At 46.5% G+C, this 19,386-nt stretch overlaps 1 protein-coding gene across 1 annotated transcript in view; it reads right to left on the reverse strand.

Annotated features, from left to right (window-relative positions):
- The window catches only part of LOC138566060 (retinoic acid receptor responder protein 2-like), a 140,367-nt gene that overhangs the window by 29,925 nt on the left and 91,056 nt on the right, over window positions 1–19,386 (reverse strand). Inside the window, exons 2-3 of the mRNA XM_069643091.1 lie at window positions 11,088–11,192; window positions 10,271–10,369 (exon numbers count right to left, since the gene is read on the reverse strand). Coding sequence (XP_069499192.1) covers window positions 10,271–10,369; window positions 11,088–11,192 — 204 coding nt within the window. The remainder of the gene's footprint in view (window positions 1–10,270; window positions 10,370–11,087; window positions 11,193–19,386) is intronic.

The raw sequence follows: 19,386 nt of genomic DNA on the forward strand, positions 1-19,386 counted from the left end.
CCCCATCGAGGCCGAGAAGTTTTCCCTCCATCCCGAGAAAGAGAACATCAAGTATTTTGACAAACCCAAGAGCCTCTAGAATATTTCCCCCAATCCTCTGCCCCGCTTCTACCATGGAGATTTTACCATTGATGCGAGCATGACAGCCACTCAACTCGACTGTGCGACTAAGACCCAGACTATGCCTGAGAAGCTGTTCGTTTTAATGCACTGAAACCAACTCGCACCCGCACATTGTCGGGAAACGCACAGGAGGTTGTAGCGGAGGAGCAGCTAGAACCTCGACTACCGGAGTAAGCTCCACTGCAGCTAAACCCCCCACTTCTGTAAAGACACTTAATGCAGGACTACCCACTACCCAGCATCGACGTAAGGCTCAGGAGGGTCCCACAACTGTCCATCTCTGTCTAGTCTGTGAGCTCTGCAACTCCAAGAAAGTGCTATCCATGAACTGCAATTCACTACGAACAAAAGCCTGTCTCCCCTGAGGCATTCCAGCTGGCCTCATTGGACTCACTACGACCAAAGCAGTTGATCCCGAAGGGCGAAGGACTACACCATTACTGGACGGTGTCTCCCAGGTAACCATTGTATATGAGCCCTATTATCGCCAATATATGTCACATCTGCCCTTAGAACCCTTGGAGGGGCTAAATCTGATGGGAGTTGGAGATGCCGATATCTGGGGTACATCTCTGTGAAGATTCACTTAAATCAAGAGGTGGTGGGAGTATATGCAACTTTAGCCAACCTGGCATTAGTGTGCACCACTCAGAACCCGAATCCGGAGGTACCTCTAGTCATGGGCACCAACTCTGCCCTGTTTGGTACCCTAGCCAGGCTGTATATGGAGATGGCAGGTCCACAGTTTACACAATCATTGAAGATGCACCCAGCTTGCCAACAGGCCTACCTCAAGCAAAGCCTGAAGAAGGCGAAACAACCTGATACGCCAGTGGGAGATGTGACCACCGCCAACCACAGTCCTGCCTGGCCAGACAGTAATGGTGCCTGGCCATTTACAAATCCAAGGACAGAACCATTAAAGGAGATTAGTGATGGAGGCTCCTGAAGGTGAAGAACTGCCTGGAGGTCTGATGGTCCAATGCACACTGATCAGTGATACTGGCCAAGACGTGAAAAACATTAAAAATCCCTATCACTAATATCACTGACAAAACAGTACATTTACCCGGAGGTCTGACAATCGCACAGTTTCACCTTGCTGATTCAGCGGCTCAGGAGGCTGGCACCAGAAGTATCTATCCCCCTTTGGATGTGGGAAAGATAAACTTTCGAGAATCCCCATTGTCGGAACGCAAAAAAGATCATCTACGAAACCAGCTGTCCATGCGGGCTGATGTGTTTTCAACCAGCAACTGGGACTTGGGTGAAGCCAAGGGAGTGAACATCCATTTGAACAATGTCACCCGCTTTCCAGAAAGATCACAAAGGCTAGCACCTGCTGATGTGGAGGACGTTCGGCGTCATCTTGAAGAACCACTGCAGGCAGGTATCATCCAGGAGTCGAGAAGCCCGCATGCATCACCCATTGTGGTGGCACGAAAGAAGAACAATGATGTGCATCTGTGCATTGACTACCGCCGTCTAAACAGCAGAACGGTGCCCAACCAATATACCTCCCCCGAGTGGATGAAGCTCTTGATTGTCTGGTTGGGAGCAAGTGGTTCTCCGTCTTAGAACTCCGGAGCGGATATTATCAGATTCCCATGTTCCCCGAGGATAAGGAAAAGACTGCATTCATCTGCCCCTTGGGGTTTTACCAGTTCATTCGAATGCCCCAAGGGATATCAGGAGCGCCAGCCATGTTTCAACGCCTGATGGAACGAATTGTGGAGGACATGCACCTACTTGAGGTGCTGGTCTACCTAGATGATGTGATTGTGTTTGGGAGGACCCTGGAAGAACATCACCAACACCTACTGAAGGTTTTGGATCGTCTCCAGCAGCAGCAGGCACTGAAAGTATCCTTATAAAATTCCAGTTTTGCCAAACCAGCGTAAAGTATATTGGGCATGTGGTGTCTGCAGAAGGAGTGTGGGTGGACCCCGCCAAGATGGAAGCTCTCGCAACCTGGTCCAGACCGCATAATCTGCGAGAGATGAGAAGTTTCCTGGGGTTCTGCATTTATTACTGACGGTTCGTGCACGGCTTTGCCAACATAGTATGACCACTCACTGAGCTGACCAAGGGTTACCCAGCCCCTCAGAAGACTGCCGCTAGCACAGGGACTCATTCCAAGGCTGTGTACCATCCCAAGGAGAATTTCGGTCTGCGGTGGAGTGAGGAGTGTGAGCAAGCCTTTGCTTGTTTAAAGAAGACTCTTATAGAAGCACCTGTCCTGGCGTATGCTGATCAACACCTGCCTTATATCCTACATGTGGATACCAGTGTTAATGGGTTGGGTGCGGTACTTTACGAAGAACAGCAGGGAACCGTCAGACCTGTGGCTTTTGCCAGCCATTGGTTGAGCCCCTCCGAGATGAACTACCCCACCCACAAGCTGGAGCTTTTGGCCCTGAAGTGGGCAGTGACTGAAAAATTGCATGATTATCTTTACGGGGCTACTTTCACAGTGAGGATGGACAACAATCCACTGACATACATCCTCAAATCCGCCAAGTTGGATCATACTGATCATCGATGGTTGGCAGCTTTGTCCATGTACAACTTCCAGCTGGAATACCTTCCTGGAGTCAATAACATAGACACTGACGCACTGTCCCGAAGACCCACCACTGACGACGGCCCAGAGTCCATCCCTGTTGGGGTGGCCTCTGTGGCAACTATGAAAGGCATTTGCAGGATGGGAACTTGTCAGCAAGCTGAACCAGCACGTTATATCGACTGTCTGGGCGGCACAGCTAAGGGGGTCCCTGTGAGCTATTGTGATGAAACCTGTCTAATGGCTCCAGAACTGTCCCACTTGCCTTAGGCGGAACTAAGACAAATGCAGTTGAAGGACTTGGAACTACGCGAAGTGCTGCACAGCAAAATAAATGGCGCTGAAGGGCCACCGAAAAGCAGAAACCTGGTCAATTACCAGATCTATCGCAAAGAATGGAAATCGCTGGTGATGAAGGGAGGAGTGCTGTACAAGGAGAGCCAAATCCAAATGGTGACTTTTACACCGGTTGGTACTTCCACGCTCTTTACATCCACTGGCACTGCGCGCCCTTCATGATCAACATGGGCACCTGGGCAGTGAACGAACCCTGGAGTTAGTACGCAGCCTATTTTACTGGCCTTGATTGGGCCCAGAAGTAGAAGAATATTGCCACAACTGTGCCAGATGCATCGCTCGGAAAACTCTCAGCCAACCAGCCACTGCACTTCAACACCTCCAGAGCTCTGGACCCATGGATTTAATTTGTGTGGATTTCCTGAACCTTGAGATGGACAACAGCGGAACTCAGAACATTTTGGTAGTGACAGATAATTTTACCCGATATGCCCAAGCATATCCCACTAAAGACCAAAAGGCTGCCACCATAGCAATGGTACTCTGGGACAAATTCTTCGTGCATTATGCTTGGCCTGCTCACCTACATTGAGATCAAGGGCGAGACTTTGAATCCAGGCTCATCAAAGAACTCATGCAATGGATCGGGGTAAAGAAAACCAGGACATCCCCCTACAACCCACAAGGGGATGCGCAGGCTGAACATTTTAATCGCACATTGTTGGGTATGTTGGGGACACTGAGTGCCAAAGAGAAACCCAAGTGGAGCCAGCATGTGGCCACTCTAGTTCACGCCTACACCTGTACAAGGAATGACAGCACTGGGTTCACACCGTATCAGCTGATGTTTGGAAGAGATGCCAGGCTTCTCATAGACTTGAGTTTTGGGGTCTCCTCTGATGGAACTGGGGTAGAGACCTACTGCAAGTATGTGAGAGACCTCCAAGAACAATTGTCCCAAGCTTTCCAACCGGCGCAAGCCGCTGCGAAACTGAATGCGCAGCAAAACAAGAAGAGATATGATGATAAAGTCAGGTTCCACAATCTACTTCACGGGGATCGGGTGCTCATCAGGAGTTTAGGAAAGAGAGGACGAAACAAGTTGGGAGAACGCTGGAAGTCCCAGTCATACCTGATCGAGTGACAGTTGGCAGGGCTGCCTGTTTTCAGACTGAGAAGGGAAGGCACCCCAAGGGATGTTAAAACCCTCCACCGGAATCACCTCCTACCCATAGGGGTTGGTGTAGAAATGGATTCGGCTGTTGCCGAAGTTCCACTTTCCCCCAGTAAGATGATCACCAGAACTCATCTACAGGAGTGAATCCACGGGGAAGTCCTACACTCTGCAGGCCCAAGTTATGTACTGACTGTAGCCTCCAGCTCAAAAGAGAAGGAAAATGATAAGGATGAAGAGCTTCCAAACCTAGCCTCAGACACTCAGGCCAGTCAGGAAGAAGAGGAAGTAGAGGAAAGTTCTGAGGGTTTGGACATAGCCTACTGGAACAAAAGTGAAGCTAAAATTCCCGGTCCCTCAGGGCTGTCTGAAAACAGGAGAGAGGTATTCGCTTTTGGGGACACTGACATCTTCCTCTCACCACAAGAGGAACACATCCCTAGGACAGACTCTGAGACTATGGACAGGGCTCCAGCATCAGTAGACCATCAAGAAGCAGCAGCTGAAGATCATTCGGAGGCATATGGTGTGCTTCGGCGATCTCAACGAGAGATCAAGCCAGTCAGAATATTGAGCTACGATGCCCCTGGAGCACAAACAGAAGCTATCCGAAGAGGATTTCCTGTGCAAGCTACTACATGTCAGAATCAGATGCTAATAAACCAATCTGTTATGCTCAACAATGGTGGAATGTACTGTTGTTATGGGCAAGAAAATGTCGATTTATGTTGTCCCCACCTCAAGAGCAGGTAAACCCCTATGGACAAGGGTTTTTGAAGGAGAGGGGCGTGAGTGTAAACCCGCATTTTTGTGGGTCTCTGTGTGTGAATGGGCGCTGTGTCCCTGTTTGGCGGGCATTTTTGTTTTTCCCTTTTCTCATTCTCTTTGTTCACCTAGCTTTGCGCTCCCAGCGTGAAGAGTTTTTTCTAGCAGACATGGTATGATCTGCCAGCAGGGGGAGCGTTTCATTCTGTGAGGTGTTTTCACCTCAGCTGTGACATGAGCTCCCCTGCCGACAAATGGAGGTGGAAGGTCCCCGGGAAGCAAAAAGCCCAGAGGGGATCCTCGTGGAGAGAGAGCACCGGGAGAGACCAGAGGGAGAGAGTAACTCTAGAGAACCACAGGGGGGAACCAGGCCCTCAGCTGTGATGTGACGTCCCCCGAGGCCGTCCACTTTCCTGACCAGCATTTCCCTCTCCCCTACCCAGGTTTGACAGGGTGTGCTGGGGGTCGGGAGCCGTAAGCTAAATTTGGCTGGTGCTGTCATTAAGTACCAACACCACTATGTGAGGGACAGAGCAGCGTCGCTTATTCGTTGCCGGGAGTAAGGTAGGATTGGGAACATTCAGGGAAGGTGCCCAATATGCAGCGTGCGCTGAAACATAGTGTGCGTGGTTTTTGAGTGTAGACAGGCCTGAATGACATTGGTACATTGCCTGTCATATGGAATACGGAGAGGCCCTACTTTCAGGCACTGCCACTGCAGGTATCGCTGAGGTAATTTCTCCCTCACGCAAGCGTCAGGTGCTCCTCATGAGGCCCATGGTAGACCTGGGTTTGTTTTTTCCTCCTGGGGTGTGTTCGTCTCATCCTGTCTTTTCCCCTGTGATCTAATTGATGCTATTTAATTATGTATTTACCAAAGGTGAATGCGCTTGCTCCCAGGTGACCCAACTGATGCTATTTAATTATTTATTTACCAAACGTGAATGAACTTGCTCCCAGGTGGTCCAATTGATGTTATTTAATTATTCGATACTGGAGGAAAGGGAAGAAGGACATTTAAAATTTATTTCATGTACCAACCGAGAGTGCCTCCCCTAGGGGCCCTGTGATGTAATACTACTCGTGTATGCTGAGGAATGGTTTACACATTCTTTTATATAAACAAAAGCTGTTCAAGCTATTCAACTGAAATAAGACTGTGTCTGTTTATTTAACCGGTGGCCCCTGCACCTCTGTCAGTCTTTAGGACTGACCTGTCGTAGGGGAGGGCCAATTCTCCCTCAGGGCAGCCCGCAAATAAGGAGCTCTGCCATAGGCCTTCGTTAGGATGGTCCATCATTCATCCCCCTGGGTTTCATTTGCACATGTGTGCAGTAAGGTGTAGTATCCCCCCACACCCTCTGAGAGGTTGCTATTTTCCCCCCTTCCTAACTCACACATAGGGAGAAACACCTTACACTTCACAGCTAAACATTGAGGCCACATTCCTGACAGCGACGCAGGGGGGAGGGTAGCAGGAGGGACAGAGGGTAGTTCTGAGATAAATCCTGAGGCCATATTTTGAAAAGAGTGAGTAGCAGGAAGAGGGACTGAAAGAAAGAGGAGAGAGGTGGAGTCATTCACAGGTCATTCACAAGTCAGCCCATACTACGACAGAGGTGGTAAAGAATTCCAGATGTTGAACCTAGAGGGCAAGTCTTTGCCCACCAAAATATTTCTTGGAGACTTTGGGGTCTGAAAGGAGCTTGGGGTTTGAAGACCTTTGAGATTTATGTTGACAAAAGACTTCGATCATTCTGAAATGCTCGATTAGCCCATGGTCATTCAGAATCTTACGAGCAAGACAAAGTTTTAAAACTGATCTTAGAACAGATGGGGGGCATGACAGGTGGAACAAAGCTTCTGAAGTATGTTTGTGAGATTGAATTAAGCAATATACCCCGACTGGTGGGGGTATTATGAGTCAGTTAATGCCCTGGGCTGAGTTACAGGCTGGAACAAAGAGAAGGCTTTAACGTTAGCCCCAGGGCATTACCAGACCCACTAATGACTCCACTCAGAGGGGTTTATCGGTTTTAGCATACTAGCATGTATGCTAATAGTCTTTATTTCAAGTTGAGAAATTGAGTGTTTGCAGTTTCTCAACTTGAAGAAAACTACAAACCATGATGGCTGCCATGGACTAGGGACTACACGTAGTCCCTTCTCCCATTTCCTGGTGGCCATTGTCACACAGGTGAGAGAGAAGGGAGCGCTAGGTAATTGGGAGGGGGGTGGGAGTGGGTGGGGGCTGGAGGCAAGGTTGCACACTTGCCTTCATACTAATGGGGAAGATGACGGCCTCCCGCAGATTTTGGAGGAGGGGGCATAATGATGACATGCTTTGCTCCAGCAACTGGTCTTTTCAGACCTCTTTGATGATAGACTTTTTTCATCTCCTTTCCCATATGCTGCATTTCTATGTGATAGATACTAGATACAGAGAAATATTTTTATGGGCATGGGAGAGTGGCTTTTGAAGCTTTGTTTTATTGAGTTAAGGAGGTTGAGGGAATCTGTTATTGATGCAAGAAGGTCCTCTGAATCTTATGTTATGTTATGATGATTTAGACCATGCACCGCTGCCATTTGCATGGTCTCCAGGCACTCACATGGGTCTTTAAGAAAGGTGGCTGGGGTTGGTTAGTGAGAGAAGACGGATAGGATAGAAGTTGTGCTCTTCTGTTGATCCTTGCAGAACCAGGAGAAACTGGCGTATTTGCTTGTCAGCTTTCTGGGTGTGCTTTGTTGTGCACACTGGGCTTGTTGTGCCAAAGGGTTAGCGTCCAGTGTCTGAGTTGTTTGTTATTTGCAATCGTTTAGTCTTGTGGTGTGGTTAGCCGTCGGTGTGTGGTGGATGTGTTTTTGTGCGTAGTTTTGCTGGCCCTTTTGGGCGTGTGTATTACGTGAGAGATATGTGAGTGTGTAAAAGAAGAGGGGGTGGTTAGTTGGTTTCGGGTTGGCCCTGTGTGTGTGGTTGTTTTATTGTTGGTTCTTCGATCCGTATTGGCCCATGCTTGCATTAGTCCCAGAGTATGGTGTCTGGGCGTGCACGTTTTTATGCTTGGCTCTGTGAGTTGAATAGCCAGGTTTTCAGTCATTTTTCGAAAAGTTAGGTGGTCTTCCGTCGTTCTTTTTACCTTGGGCGCCGAGTTCCATAGTTTGGCTATCAAATAGGAGAATGGGGTTCCTTTAAATTTCCTCTTCTCATACTAAATGGCAGAATGTTTGGCAATATCGATTGAAAGAGGATTATGAGGGTGGTGCTGAAAGTCACAAATGTGATATTTTGTCAAGGGTAGAAGGTTGTGGTTGAGAAGCTGCAGATTTCACAATCAGGCAATGGAAAGGGATGGAGAAGCAAAGGTGGTGCTGGCCGTTCTAAGAGACTGGTTTCGTAGAGATTGCATCATTAGGAACGCCCAGGATCAATACAACGTCGAAAGAGTGGCCCTTAAATATGTGGGGCTGCTTGGGTGACGGGAGAAAGGGATGTAGTCCAAAATGCTCAGCAATTCTTTGCTGAAAGCTTTGTCTAGGTCATCACCCCTGACATTCACATCACATTTCTCAGAGACTGGGCTCATGTAGGTAAGGATTGTAAGAAGTTGACAGAAAAGAAGGTAATGATTGGTTTAGTGGATATAATGAAAATCAGTCATGATGTGGTGTCTCATGGACACTGCAAAGTATGCCAAAAGTGGGAAATGTAATCTATCAAGATATTCTATATGGTTGCACTAGCAATCTGCCATGATATGCCAACTGGGCATACCAAACTGGCAATGATCTGGTAAGTGGTTGTGCGGTAAACTAATAATTAGACAGAATGTAAAATGACACTTGCGTGCCAAGTTTTCTGGAAACCTACAATGATCTGCTCACCTAACAATAATGTAAACTGGTAATGATGTGCCTGCTAGGTTCAAAAAAATAAAGAATACAAAGAAATGAAGATGATATTATACTTAAAAATAGTTGTTGCTTTATAGTGCATTTCCATTCTGATTTTAATTTTGGTTTTCCATGTGGCACTTGCAACATCCGGTTTTCAGATGATGTTGGCTTTACTGAGGTCTTACAGAAATCCTGTGTGATTTCAAGTGGGTAGTGGAGAATTAGCAATAAAGGTGTAATTCTGACTTTTCAAGCTCCCAAAATGTAAGATCTGCAAGTTTTGGATTTGCATTCAACATTGTTCACATGTGGCCCAGTAAAACTCTGCCTCCCTGCAGGTCTTGCCTTTGCTCATAGCATCCCGGACCCTTAATGCTACGGCTACCCCCACTTGTTTCCTCTGCCAGCATCATTCCCACCTTACCATGAGCCATTACTTTTCCAACTTAAACAGTTCCACTGTAATCATTTGCACCCCATGTTCTCCTACCCTGCACGCTGCTTCAGATGCCCTCACTATTGTCCAGCATTATCGTGTGGCAGCAGTGTTTCCACCTCTGTGTGTTGAACTGCGCTCCCACCCTTCAGTACTACGCATATGATTGCGTAGCAAGACATTCTCCGACTTTTCCACTGTGGTGCTGCACTTCACACTGCCATGCAAGCACACCCTCCTCATGTTCCCCTAGCGTGTAATAGTGTAGTGTGACTCCTTTATCGGATTACTTTCAACTGAGTCCCCTGTCCCTTCCCCGATGAGACCCACTGACCTGCAACTCTGCCATTGACTTTCTCCAACCACATTTCTATGGCATTGACTTTGGATTGGCACCGTTGATTGCCTTCACAGTGGATCCCAAGCGACAGACTCATGTCACATGGATGGATATCACATCTCCATTAGTCCCAATTGTCACACTGCTCTCCGTGATGTGGTACTAGTTGGGTAGCGATGCTGAGAATCTGTCTTGGAGAAGCCCTTCTTTGTTGGTCGATATAGTTGCTGTGGAGATTCCTAATTCCTTAGTAGACATTTACTTGGGGCACTGACGCTAACTGACCCTTGACTGCAGGGTGCCACCCTCATTTTGTTCATTTCTTATCAATAGACATGTACAATTTCTCTTATTTGACCGTCTTAAAATATTAATTAAAATTTTGTCCAAGACTGTATTGAAATGAAAAGGTCAAGATCTGCCCCAGATTACAGAGAGGAATGCCCCCTTCATAGTTTCACAATGTTGGCATCTATGGGCACTGATCTTGAGATTTGTTCCTACCCAGAATATCTTGCAGTATGGAGAGTTTGGAGTATAACCTCAGAAGGCAACTCTGACCTAATACTTAGAACCCAATGATGCCCTTGAATTCCAGTCTTTTGATGACCTGTCACCCTATGTAACATTGCGGCATCCCCTCAGCTTAAGACGAAGGAGCAAGGGTACACCTACCTTCCGAAGTTGATGCGCGGGCAGACAGTCCACAAATGGAGATACAACCATCTCATCAGCAGAGGCAAACTTGAAGCAAGAATAGCAGCTCATTTCCCTCTGCGGAGAAAACAGAAACTGCATTTATCTACTTCTAATTTGCATGCCAGGTGTGGCTTGGTTGGGGGGAGGTGTGTGAGCGCAAAGTACAAGCAAGAGTGAAGGAGAGATATGGAGAACCATTAGCAAGGAGCAGACAATTGCAAGACAAGATGGAAAAGACAGAAGCCAGAAGAGGATGATAACATCTGACGGCAAAGAGAATACTCCAAGGAGTAAGAAATACATCGAAGAAAAGGTTCAAGGAAAAGGAAGATGGAAAAGATGATCTAAAGGCAAGTAAGATATGCTAAGGGAGAATAAGATGATGGAATGTTGTAGTAGCATTGCTGCAAGAAATTCTAGACCTTGGCGTTTGTGGCAAAGGGTGGGTGAGGTTATTGGTGCAAACATCCCCCAAACAATAAAATAATATCCTGGCAAGGGGTCTACAGTGTGCCCAGGCATCCGCTTGTGGGCGAGATGATGTAATCAAATAGTAAGAAATGGAAATGGGAGACGCCAAGAAAAAAGGAAAAAGAGGCCGTAGTCCAGTAAAGTAAAGAAGGGGGAGGGAGGGTTGAGACATCCTGGAAACAGGAGGGGATAGAATGGTTGGAGGAAAACGTCCAAGGAATAAAGCACCTAGATGCCCCTGGATAACGTGCGCTGCTATAAATGCATACATAAATAAATAAATAAAACAAGAGTCGGGCCAGAGAAATAGAAGGGCACGCACCCCATTCCTGAGCACCTTGCAGTCTGCCCTTGCTCGGTTGTTTTTGTTGCAATTTGTTTGCTTGAGTTTTAATTGGAGACGAACAAATGTTCCTGCAGAAAATTCCTGAAAAATAAAGAATACACAAGTAAAGTTGTGACCAATATACAACTATTAATGTAAACTATTTTGTAAAGGTTGTGTCACAACCATAAACAAATGTAAAAAAATAAAGAAAATATAAAACTATTAATCAAATCAAAGGGTTCAGCCAATCAGGAGACAATGCTTAGATATGTTAGCCTGCCAAAAACTACCAACGAGGAACATGTGACACACTATCAAGGCAGGAGTTTTTGAAGAAATATTGGCAAGTATCATATTGGGATACTGTGACAAAATCCTGTTCTGACCAGGAGAAGCACAAAGGGGTGGGGGAGGGGCAGAGGGGGCAAAGGTTTCTCTGAACAGAACCATTGCCAAACTTGTACCACAACCTGGCACACATTTTTCAATCAAAAAAAGCAAAAATTCCCAAACAACAAAATACAGTAAGCACCAAAGAAAGTGAAATGTCCCAGCAAGGTTCTATAAAAATATAGGATTTCCTAAAAACACACACACTGATAAAAAAAAAAAACGAATAGCCCACCTCTGCAAGTGAAACACAAAATACAAGCTGGATAGTTATGTTGATATGAAGGTTGAATAACTAGTTTTAGATAACTAGTTGTAGATACGTTTTTTCCACAGTCCTCTGGTGAGGCTCTATGGAGACTTATCCTTTGTGAAATAGGGGGTGTTATGACTGGCTCAGGGGTTTGACCTTGCCACAGTGTGGGGGGTGGAGGGGCGCAGGGGGTCCCTCCCAGCATGGGGCAGGAGGTCTACCAGGGCGAGTGCAAGAGCTGGTCCTACCCCAGAGGTGGGGTGGGGAGTTGGGAGGGTCCCAGACGCTGAACCCCCTGAACGTGCCTTCAATGAAATGACTGGTACCACTTTCGATCACCAAGTGCCATGCACCCTACATAGTCTATTCTGGACTGAGGGCTTTGTTTCTTTGCAGACTTCCAAGACCAGGATGCATTGCCAAAGTGAGCAGCCCCAGTAGACTGCAGAAGGGAAGAAAAACAAACACTCCCATACCAATTGTGATGTTCCAGCGCTGGTCACCAGAGGGCTATATTACTCACCAGAGCGCTGATGCAGCATCCGGCAGAGACCCTGACAGACAGACTCTTTGCATTTTTATCTGCACAAAGAGGACAGGGCAAAGAGGGGATTCTGGAACCTCACACGTCAACAGCCAAACCCCGAGGAAAAGGATAGTCTATATTGGGCGCCAGAAGCAGATAGGACACGCAACCAATGGAGGAGGAGGAACAGTCAGACGAAGAAAGTGCAAAAGGCCCATGAAAGTCACTCCATGACTTTGTGGTGTGTTTGGGTGAGGTCAGGAGGCATTGAGGTGGACCGAGCGAGCAGATGGAGGATGGAAGGAGGAGTACAGTGATGAGGAATTTCGGAGCAGTTGGACAGGAGGGCAGGTGAGCCGATGTGCGTGAGAGAGTGGTACCTATCGAAAAGAGTGTAGCTGTGATTGCGGGTGCATGGGAGAGTGAATGGTAATGGAGGGAGAGGAAATGTAAGAGGTGGTAGAAGGGCACTGGGAGAGTGCAGAGAGTGAAGAAGGACTACAGAGAGTGTGAGAGCAGAAGGTGGAGAGAAAGAATCAGAGAGAGGAGTGGTGAAGGGTATACAGCGGAGGAAGGAAGGTGAAAAAGAGGAGGAAGGGCAGTGGAAAGTAGGGGGGCGGAAGGTGGAAAGTAGGAGGGAGTGGTAAGAAGAGGAGGAAGGTGCTACAGGTAGGGTGGAGAAGAGTGTGAGGCGATCCGGGGGACAGACGTGACTGAAGGTTGGAGGAGAGAGGAGAGAGGGAATAGAAGCTGCGTGCAGAAGGTGGTAGGTTAGAATTGGGAAGACTGGAGGGAGTAGCCGGTTGGAGGACGAGGTGTGGAGAATAAGAAGGGAGGAAGATTGGAGAAGGAGTAGGAGGAGGAAAGGGGAAGAGGGAAATATGTAGGCATGAAGAAGTGCAGAGGAGCAGAGGGGAGTGAGGGGGTGAGAGTGAACGTGAGAGTGTGAGGAAATACATCCACTATTTTATTGAAACCCTCATTTGGGGAATATTAGAGTAGCGAACCCTTAGGACATCCTGGAGGGAGTAAGATAGATATGCCCTCTGACCCTATACTCCCCTACTGTAGAGAGGCTACTCTAGACAGTAGGGGCTCACTACCTTTAGTGTCGAAGCTGACTTTGGGTGTTCGGGAGGCCTGGGCTAGCTTGGGGGTGCCCATTTGACACTGAGGGACCAGCTAGAAGACTCCTTTAGCCACTTTACGTGAAATCCGAAAACACCTCATGACAACAACTTAATGCAATCCAAGACTCTTGTTCACAAAAACCCTTGTACCATCCATCGTTTTTGTTCATTTCCTAAGGCCTTCTGTGAAAGTGTCCATGCTGGACCCCTCCTTCATGATTCATAGAGGGGCTGCGCAGTCAGTTTTTTACTCGGAAGAGGGGAGGAATATTTGGTAACAAAGTACAATTAGTCTGACACACATACATAATAAGCTGCACCGCTTATATAACGTAATAATGCATATACATCGATTTAGTAGTACATTCAAGTTGAAAACGCTGCAAAAGAAGTACTTGAAAATATACCAACAAGGCAAGAATATAAAAAAAGCAGTATTGGGTTCAATATAAATTCCAATTCACAATATATACAACTGCCTTAACAGATGAGTATTTATTCATTTATGTATGTATGTATGTATTTATTTATTTATTTATTTATTTATTTGGATTTGTAAAGCATGCAACAGCTTGGGAGCATCGTGGCGCTGATTACATAGCAGGTGAGCAATTTAGTTACATAGGTACCAGTAAACTGAGGTCACACTTAGTTACAAAGAACAGCAAAAAACAAAACTTAGTTACATTGGTCAGAAGCAGCGTAGAGAACTCATGAAAGATCAGACAGTTCGTAGTGAAACTTCTGTATGGATTTAATTAAAGAGAGCTGTTTTGAGCTTTTTGCGAAAAGCAAAGAGGCACGTTTCTGCCCTAAGGCCTACATGGTTAAAAAATGTCATGACCAAGCATTTGTTATGCCACCTCCACACTCTTATACCATACACCTCGCTCCTGCGCTGGCGCGTGCTATGTAGATAGTGGACCACCTGACGTCACCAGCTTCCCGACCAATGCAGAAGCAAAAACGGAAGCGAACAGTAATCGGTTGTTTGCCAGCTGGGCTTGTTCGTGTTGGCGCATCATTCTTTTGGTCGCTATTCTCACTGGATTCCTGGATTTCTAATTTCAGACTGTTTGACAGCTCTTTGGTTCCACTTTGGTGCTGCGCATTGGAGATGCCTGGATTTTCCAAGCTGGCGTGTTGCTCAGCATTGTTTTCTGCGTCATGCTTTTTGCCTCGTTTATTTTCATTAAATGGATTCTCTGACCACAGCTCTGTTTACATCTGTCACCAGAAATTCACATTGCTATCTGCGCAATATTGTCTACCCGCACGGGCGCTGTGTGCACCATCATGTTGCCCACTAGTTGTGCCATTGTATCCCCCCCCCTATCGATGGTGCCATTCATCTTAAATTGCTCTTACAATTGGAAGCCCACGTATCTGAAAGCAAAGGAATACCGTCATCCGGGGTTATGGGCTTTTTCTAGCAGCGATTTCACTTCAGCAGAGGCTGATGCCTCCGAAAAGTACCCAGTCAATATATCTAAAACATTACAGGGTGGTACATTTCAGAGTGGACCATAATACCGAAAAACACAGCAAACATTAATGAAATAAATACAGGGTAGTAGGGGAAAGGGGCTAATATGGGTCAGGATGGGGTTGGGGTGGTGTTCTAAGGGCAACAACACAGGGAGCTTGGGAGAGAGGGAGCCCTCAAATAAAAAAAAAGAAAAGAAAATCTGTGTTTGTCAATATTTTGTCTGCAATTACATTTACCACTCTGTAATTGTGGTCAGTAAAATCACATATAACCCTCCGAACCTATGCAGGTAGGAGGAATTAGAGGCCTCTTCTCTCAGAAAGAGGGAAAGATGACAGGCATCAGACTTATGCATGTACTGTAGGAAACCGTGGCACTTTATGCAAGAGTGACCCCCTCACCCGCCCCCCATAGTCCAACTAAGAAGGTGGGAAATGCCAAAGCTTGTGCACAGAGGGGATCACATGGATGAGCTTGATTGAGATAAGGTCTTTGCCTATGTTTGCATATGTATTTAGACATTTCTTCTGATTCAGAGGAAGGGGGCATTGCAGACCTCGGTATTGATCGCCTCTGAGACCACGGGAACTACATGGATCTGCCCTCCACCCAACAAGGAGGCTTCTCAGCTGGCCTTAAACCTGTTTCCAATGCAGTGAGGGCATCGGATGCTAACTCTGCTTCCCTCAAAGACAGCGGTCATCAAACTGACATGTTCACAAGAGTCATCAGGCAGTCCCGGTTATTGATCCAATTGCAGTTCCCCATTTCAGCATTAAGCATTACATTCCATAGCTTCAACTGCCCAAACTTAACACAGATTGACCTAGAAAGACAGTGCACTTCACTTCCTGTCATTTTGAGAAGTATCGTTTGGCTTGTGCACGGAATCAGGGAAGGTCTCTGTTAGTTGTTACTCTCAGCACTTCACAAGTTTGGAGCAATCTCGCCTGCTCTATCAGGGACATAGAGAGGCTATGCAGATGCTTTTGATAATAAGCAAGTCATGAACCCCCTCGACATGGGGATTATTGTCGCCCGATAGATCGGCTAGAAGGGGCAGATGTTCCCTGTTAAATGGCACACTTGGTGACTTAAAAAACAACAACGTGCTGTGTGTATTATACCTGCGCTCTTGTTACACTTCAGGCTTCCCCGCGGGCCTCCTTGCAGAATACGACTTCTTCTATGGACCAGATACAGGCTGCCATGGCGCCTGTACAAACTACGACGGACTCCGGGTCAGCTGACACGTCTTGTACGTGGAAGATGTACGGCAAGACACGCCCCCTTACGACTATAAAACCACCGTCTTCCAAGGGGCTCGTCGCTGCTAATTAGCGTTACAAGCTACACGCGGTTAAGTCCGTTACTTCTTCGTGTCTTCCCGCACGATTCCTCATCTGAACTCCTGGTTTTGACCCTTGCCTGACTATTGGATTGGCTTGTCTCCTCCTTTATTCATGTCATGCTCATCTGGTTTTTTGACTCGGAACGTTACTGAATCCGGCTCCCTTCTGTATCGTGCGGAACTTCATTCCAGGTTGCCGCCTCTGCATACGGAACCAAAGCAGAGAACTTGCTGTCAACTATCTGGAACTTTTCTACACCTACTCTGGATACATGTGTGCTCCGGTACATACTTAATTGGCAAATCCCATCTCTGCTACTATTTCTCTCCACGACTTGTTTGGATATTTTGTCTCCTGTTGGATTCTGGGACATTGAGTGACTATCTTGTGAACTTGTCTTCAAGTGCATATAAACGCTCTGCTGAAACTGCACCAACCCGGCACTAGTGCGACCCTCGTGCCGTCCGGGGCTACTTCCCTATACTAACATTCCTTTTGTTATTTTCTCCTTTCGTTGTCTTCTGTTTCCTGGATTCCTTTCCTCAAAATATCCTTATTCAGATTAGTTGTTACCAATTCGATATATAAGTTGGGACTGATACTTTAAAAGGCTCTTTAGACCATTCCCACTCATTTTGTGTTATATTCCTTGTAGATTCACCCCGGGGCAGCTCCACTCCAATACCTATCTAGGTAGTTTCCCATTTAATTCAACTGTTCTGATTACTTGCCTTAACTTCAACACTGTCTAATATCTTTGTATTCCTTTGCAGCATTGGTATTGGCGGTGTGTGTTCTCCCCGCTCTTTTATTCAATTGACACCTCTGTCTGTCCCAACTGAAACAGCAGAGAGGTACATTGTAGAAAAGAGCCCCTCTTTCAGGAAGCCTGAGTCTTGTACTGAGGGGAGCTGGGATGGAAGGCTGAATATCGATTATTGTACCACCATCATCTCCAAGGTCACTCCTCTGCATCTTCGGCCTATTTCGGAGTGGTGAGATACAGAATTAACAGCCACGTAAAATGTCCACAGAGGCCAGTGATGCTTTGACTCAAATCGTGCAAATGGTCACGGATCTACGAACCGACTTGACCAATGCACAAGAGGCACTGCGCCAACGTATGGACGCCATTCAGGCCTTGGTTACCACACCAGCGCCACAGATGGCCGGTGCTGGTGCTGCAGCATTAAAGAAGACAGCCGTCTTCTATCAAGGCCACTCAGATGAACTAAAGGACATCCTCTCCACTGTTCCTGTAGTCCCCACGGCATTCGGGGGAACTGCTAGATTTAGTCCTTCAGATTGATGCCCGTAAATCTGAAAGACGTGGCGAAAAGAAACCAGCATTGTTCAGCACGGTTTCAGCAGAGGCCTCGTCTTCTTCACTTCCTGCGCCAGAACCTATGAAGATTGGTGTGGTTAGGGGACCACTTACCTGCTCAATGAGAATATCATAGATCACACAATCTCTGCATGTACTGTGGGGCCTCTGACCACTTATTGCCTGAATGTCCCAAAAAAACCAAAACAAAGGCGGGAAACGGCAAATCCCGACAGTAGACAGAGACCCTATGTCGGGAAACTCACCTTTGGACTCTACATTACAGAATCCGAGTCATCTAGTCCGCCTACCTGTTACATTTTCCCTAAATCACAGTGTTTCATTCCAGACAACAGCCGTGATTGATTCAGGTGCAACAGGTAATTATGTTGATCAATGCTTTGCCTCTATGTCAAGAATACCACTGGTTCGCAAAGCTATACCTGAAACAGTGAATGCAGTGGACAGTTCAATTCTTGTATCTGGAATGGTAACTCACCAAACGGTTCCACTACATATGAGTACTAATGAAGGCCATATTGAAGACATATCATTCGATATCATCAAAGCACCAGCTACAAAGTCATTCTGGGTATTCCATGGTTGAAGCTTCATAACCCTGCCATCGACTGGTCGACATCTCAGATTCAGTTCCCTTCCAATATATGCAATACCCGATGTACTACATTACTTGGTATTACCCAGGATAGTCCGGTCAGGGCACTGGTTTCTCCTACTATGCATATTGGAGCCGTTTCTAAAAATGTTGTCTCTGTGGTACCTTCTCAATATGCAGACTATGCAGATGTTTTTGACAAAGAGATGGCGGAGACTCTACCTCCACATAGAGCCTTTGATTGCCCAATAGACCTAATACCGGGAGTAAAGATACCATCCGGCAGAGTGTATTCCCTCACTCTCAAAGAAGATGAAGTCCTTAAAGATTATATAGAGAAGGCCTTGGCCATGGGATTCATTCGTCCATCCGAATCACCAATTGCATCACCACTTTTCTTTGTTCCTAAGAAGGAAGGGGATTTACGTCCCTGTATTGATTATCGTGCTTTGAATGCAGCAACCATAAAAAAACAGTACCCTCTTCCTCTGATCTCTGTCCTCCTTGATCAATTGGGATCTTCCAAAGTATTTACTAAGCTCGATCTCAGAGGAGCTTACAATCTCGTCCGTATGAGAGAGGGGGACGAATGGAAGACCGCTTTCAAAACACGTTACTGTCTATTTGAATACCTTCTCATGCCCTTTGTGTTATGTAATGCCCCGGCCACCTTTCAGGCATTCATGAACGATTTGTTTTTTGACATCCTTGATCAGTTTGTTGTAGACTACCTGGATGACATTTTGATTTATTCACAAAACCAGGAAGACCACGAAAAACATGTCAAAACAGTACTCCAACACCTGAGAGATCACAAATTGTTTGTAAAAGCCGAAAAGTGCATATTTCATGCCTCAGAGGTGGAATTTTTGGGATATGATCTTACTAACAATGGGGTGCGCATGAGTCAGTCCAAAATTAGTGCTATCCTGGAATGGCCTGTGCCCAATTCAGTCAAATCTTTACAATCATTCCTGGGATTTGCAAACTTTTATAGACGCTTCATCAATGGTTTTTCTGAAATCTCTGCACCTCTTACCTCTCTGACAAGTGCCAAGGTGCCATTTGTATGGTCTTCAGAAGCTCAGAAAGCTTTTGATCAATTAAAATCAGCCTTCGCTTCCGCCCCTGTCCTCAAACATCCTGATCCCGAGCTTCCGTTTTTTGTTGAAGCTGACGCTTTGGGTTATGCTCTTGGGGCGGTGTTGTCACA

The sequence above is a fragment of the Ambystoma mexicanum genome, chromosome 2p, assembly GCF_040938575.1.
Source record: "Ambystoma mexicanum isolate Mex_15411 chromosome 2p, UKY_AmexF1_1, whole genome shotgun sequence".
Classification (NCBI taxonomy): domain Eukaryota; kingdom Metazoa; phylum Chordata; class Amphibia; order Caudata; family Ambystomatidae; genus Ambystoma; species Ambystoma mexicanum.